The sequence below is a fragment of the Corapipo altera genome, unplaced genomic scaffold (genome assembly GCF_003945725.1).
Source record: "Corapipo altera isolate COAL_440 unplaced genomic scaffold, ASM394572v1 132830, whole genome shotgun sequence".
In the NCBI taxonomy this organism is placed as follows: Eukaryota; Metazoa; Chordata; class Aves; order Passeriformes; family Pipridae; genus Corapipo; species Corapipo altera.
Window position 1 is genome coordinate 1 of NW_020887285.1, and position 3,838 is coordinate 3,838.

General features: G+C 73.1%; 1 protein-coding gene across 1 annotated transcript; it reads left to right on the forward strand.

Moving 5' to 3' along the window:
* Positions 1-34: 34 nt before the first annotated feature.
* On the forward strand, positions 35-3,292 carry LOC113941549 (carnosine synthase 1-like; the record flags this gene model as incomplete). The annotated part of the gene is made up of 5 exons (XM_027632706.1): positions 35-221; positions 707-792; positions 1,351-1,582; positions 1,668-1,939; positions 2,051-3,292. Coding segments are annotated over 5 exons (2,004 nt in total), but the record flags the coding sequence as incomplete, so codon positions are not given.
* Positions 3,293-3,838: the final 546 nt, after the last annotated feature.

Consider the following 3,838-nt stretch of genomic DNA (forward strand, 5'->3'; position numbering starts at 1 on the left):
GACAGTGGGTGCCCACGGGGTGACACGGAGGTGCCCACAGGTGATGGTGCGGCCGGCGGGGTGGCGGTGGCGGGGGACGGGCACCCACAGCACCCACCGGAAGGAGGAGGGGGTGGCGGTGGTGCGGGCGGTGTGTGCCCGGCTCCGGGGGCTGACGGAGGAGGACAGCGTCCTGTTGGAGGCCATGGTGCCCACCGCCCGCCTGCCCGTGCCCCCCCCACGTAAGGTCCCCGCCCTTGGGCGCCCACCATCCTGGGGGAGGGGGGGAAGGGTCCCTCCAGGTCCCCCTGGCTGTGCCAGTCATGTGTCTGTCCCCTGGGGTGGGTGAGTGGGTGGGGGGTGGATGGAGGGTCATCGGGATGCCCAAACTCCAGGGATCTTGGGGGTGGGCATGAGGGTGGTCGCCCTGGACCCCCACGGTCCCTGGTTGGGGGGGAAGTCACCCTGGACCCCCACGGTCACCTGGGGTGGGAGGGAAGGGCACCCTGGACTCCAATGGTCTCCTGGGATGGGAGGGAAGGTGACCCCCTTTGCCTCCTGACAGTCCCCTGGGGCTGGGGGTGACAATGACCGTGCTGTACCCCCCACTCCCCTGGGGCTGGGGTTGGCCAGGGCCACCGTGGTGCCACGGGGGGGGTGCCCAAAGCCCCCGGAGGAGGGGGGGGGTTGGGCAGGGACAGTGCCTGCCCTGTCGCTCGCCCCCCAGGCAGCCCAGCCCCGCGGCTGCCCGTGGCCCTGCGCATCTGCACCCTGCTCTGCAGGTCCTGGGGGGACCGGCCCCAGCTCTGTCAGGTACGGTGGGTCCCCAAGCCCTGGTGGCCCCGCATGTCCCCAAGCTATCCGTGTCCCCAAGCCATCCGTGTCCCCAAGCCATGGTGGTCATGTGTGTCTCCAAGTCCTGGTGCCAGCCCACGTTCCCCAGGCTCTGGCACAGTAGCCCAGGTCCCCATGCCCTTGTGGCCCTGTGTGTTCCCAGGCCATGGTGGCCATCTGTGTCCTGGTGGCCCCACATGTCCCCAAGCTATGGTGGCTGTCCATGTCCCCAAGCCATGGTGACACCTGGTGCTCCCAAGCTCTTAACATGACAGCCCACATCCCCATGTCCCCTGGCTATCCATATGTCCATCCATATCCCAGTCCTTGGGTCCATGTGTCACCCCATGTCCCCATTCCCTGGTGGCAGCTGGGTCCCCAGGCTATGGGGTGGCAGCCAACACCCCCATACCTGGTGGCAAGGTAGTCACCCTACCTTGTGTGGCCGCCCATGTCCCCGCGCCGCTGCAGCAGCCCACGTCCCCGGGCGATGGGGGGGCAGCCGGTGTCCCCACGGCCGCGCCGGTGTCCCCGCAGGTGGCCTGCGCCGTGGGACGCGCGGAGAGCCCGGTGCGTCACGGGGCGGCGCTGCCCCAGGGCCTGGACTCCAGCCTGCAGCAGTGGGGGGTGGTGGCCTCCAGCCAGCGCCAGGCGCTGGCCACGCGGCTCCGGGAGGCCACCGAGGCCGCCATGGTCGCCCTCCTGGCCGCCGAGGCCGAGCTGAGCCCGCAGCAGCGCGGCGGCTCCCGCGCCCGCACCGACATCCTGGGTGAGCGCGGCGAGGGGCGGCGCCGGTCCCCGATGTCACCCCGCGGCGCCGAGCGCGGCGTCACCATCACTGTCACCGTCCCCAGGTGTGGACTTCTTGCTGGCGTGTGTGGATGACGCCCTGGAGCTGGTGGCCCTGGCCACCAACAGCCAGCGGTGCCTGGAGACCTGCGTGCTGGCCGAGGCCATGGGGCGCGCCGTGGGGGAGCCCGCGGGGGACCTGCCCCGGCTGCTGGCCGAGGCCATGCTGCACCGGGCGCAGTGTCACCTGGTGGAGGGCAAGGACATCCTGCTCATCGGGGCCGGCGGCGTCAGCAAGAGCTTCGTGTGGGAGGCGGCTCGAGAGTACGGGCTGAGGGTGAGGAGGGTTTGGGGCGCTGCCCTCCGGAGGTCTCGGAGCGCACGCTGGGTGCCGCGTCCCGGCCGGTGGCGGTGGGCGTCGCCGGCGACACCTCTCTGGGCCACGCAGATCCACCTGGTGGAGTCGGACCCGGAGCACTTCGCGGCGGGGCTGGTCCAGACCTTCCTGCCCTACGACAGCCGGGAGCACCGGCGGGACGAGGAGCACGCGGAGCGGGTGCTGGAGCTGGTGCGCTCCCGGGGGCTGCGGCCCCACGCCTGCCTCTCCTACTGGGACGACTGCGTGGTGCTGGCGGCGCTGGTGTGCCAGGGCCTGGGGCTGCGCGGCTGCTCGCCCGCCGCCGTCCGCGTGGCCAAGCAGAAGAGCCGGACCCACCAGCACCTGCAGCGCTGCCGCCGCGGCCGCCCGCCCCCCGCCGCCTTCGCCGTGCCCTGCCGCCGGCTGCAGAGCCACGGCGACGTGGAGCGGGCGGCGGGCGCCGTGCCCTTCCCGGCCGTGGCCAAGCTGGAGTTCGGGGCCGGAGGCGTCGGGGTGCGGCTGGTGGAGGACGCCGGGCAGTGCCACGCGCACGCGGCGAGGCTGTGGCGGGACCTGCGGGACGACGCCGACCACCCGGGCATCGGGCTGGGCTGGGGCAACGCCATGCTGCTCATGGAGTACGTGCCGGGCACCGAGCACGACGTGGACCTGGTGGTCTTCGACGGGCGGCTCGTGGGCGCCTGGGTGTCGGACAACGGCCCCACGCGCGTCCCTGCCTTCCTGGAGACGGCGGCCTGCCTGCCCTCCTGCCTGCCCGCCGACCGGCAGGCGCAGCTCGTGCGGGCGGCCCTGCAGTGCTGCCGGGCGTGCGGGCTGCGCGACGGCGTCTTCAACGTGGAGCTCAAGCTGGGGCCGGGGGGCCCGCGGCTGCTCGAGATCAACCCCCGCATGGGGGGCTTCTACCTGCGCGACTGGATCCGGGAGGTCTACGGCCCCGACCTGCTGCTGGCGGCGGTGCTGGTGGCGCTGGGGGTGCCGCCGGTGCTGCCCGCCCGCCCCGCGCCCCGCGCCCACCTGGCCGGGGTGATGTGCCTGGGCTCGGAGCACGGCGCGGCGCTGGCGGGCGGCGGCGGGATGGAGGCGCTGCGGGAGCTGCAGGGCCGGGGGCTCGTCCGCCTCAACCGGCTCTTCGAGGAGGTGGCGGGGGACGGCGAGTACGAGGAGCCGCTGCTGAGCGTGGCGTGCGACGGGGCCACGCGGGCCGAGGCTTGCGTGCGCCTGCTGGGGCTGTGCCAGGCGCTGGGCATCGACTCCCCGAGATACCCCGTGGAGCATTTCTTGTCCCACTTCAAATAGCGCCGGGCAGGCAGCGGGGACGGCGGGGGAAGGCGGGGCGAGGGCGTGGGGAAAGCCCACCCGCCGCCCCGGCGCCCCCCCCCCCCCGCCGCCCCGCTCCCCGGTATCCTCCCCGCAGCCCAGCCCGCCCCGCAGCCCCGCTCCCCGGCATCTCCCCGGCATCTCCCCGGCATCTCCCCGGCACTCCGCCCCACCGCCCGCCATCCCGTGGGCTGGCACACCGCCCCCTGGCACCCCCCCCCGCTGCCCTGGATCCCAATCGCCTGCCCTGCTGTCCCACGCCCTGGCATCCACCCGCTTCCCTGGCGGCCCATCCCCTGGCATCCTGACACCCCACCCACCGGGATCCCCCCATTAACCTGGCACCCCAACCCTGGCACCCTCCTTCTGCCCCGGATCCCAATCACCTGCCCGGGTATCCCATTCCCTGACACCCATACACTCCCCTGGCACCCCATTTCCCGCCATCCCCCCATCACTCTGTTATCCCATCCCCTGCCATCCCCCGTGTCCTGGCACCACATTCCCTGACATCCCCTTCCATCCTGGTACCACATTCCT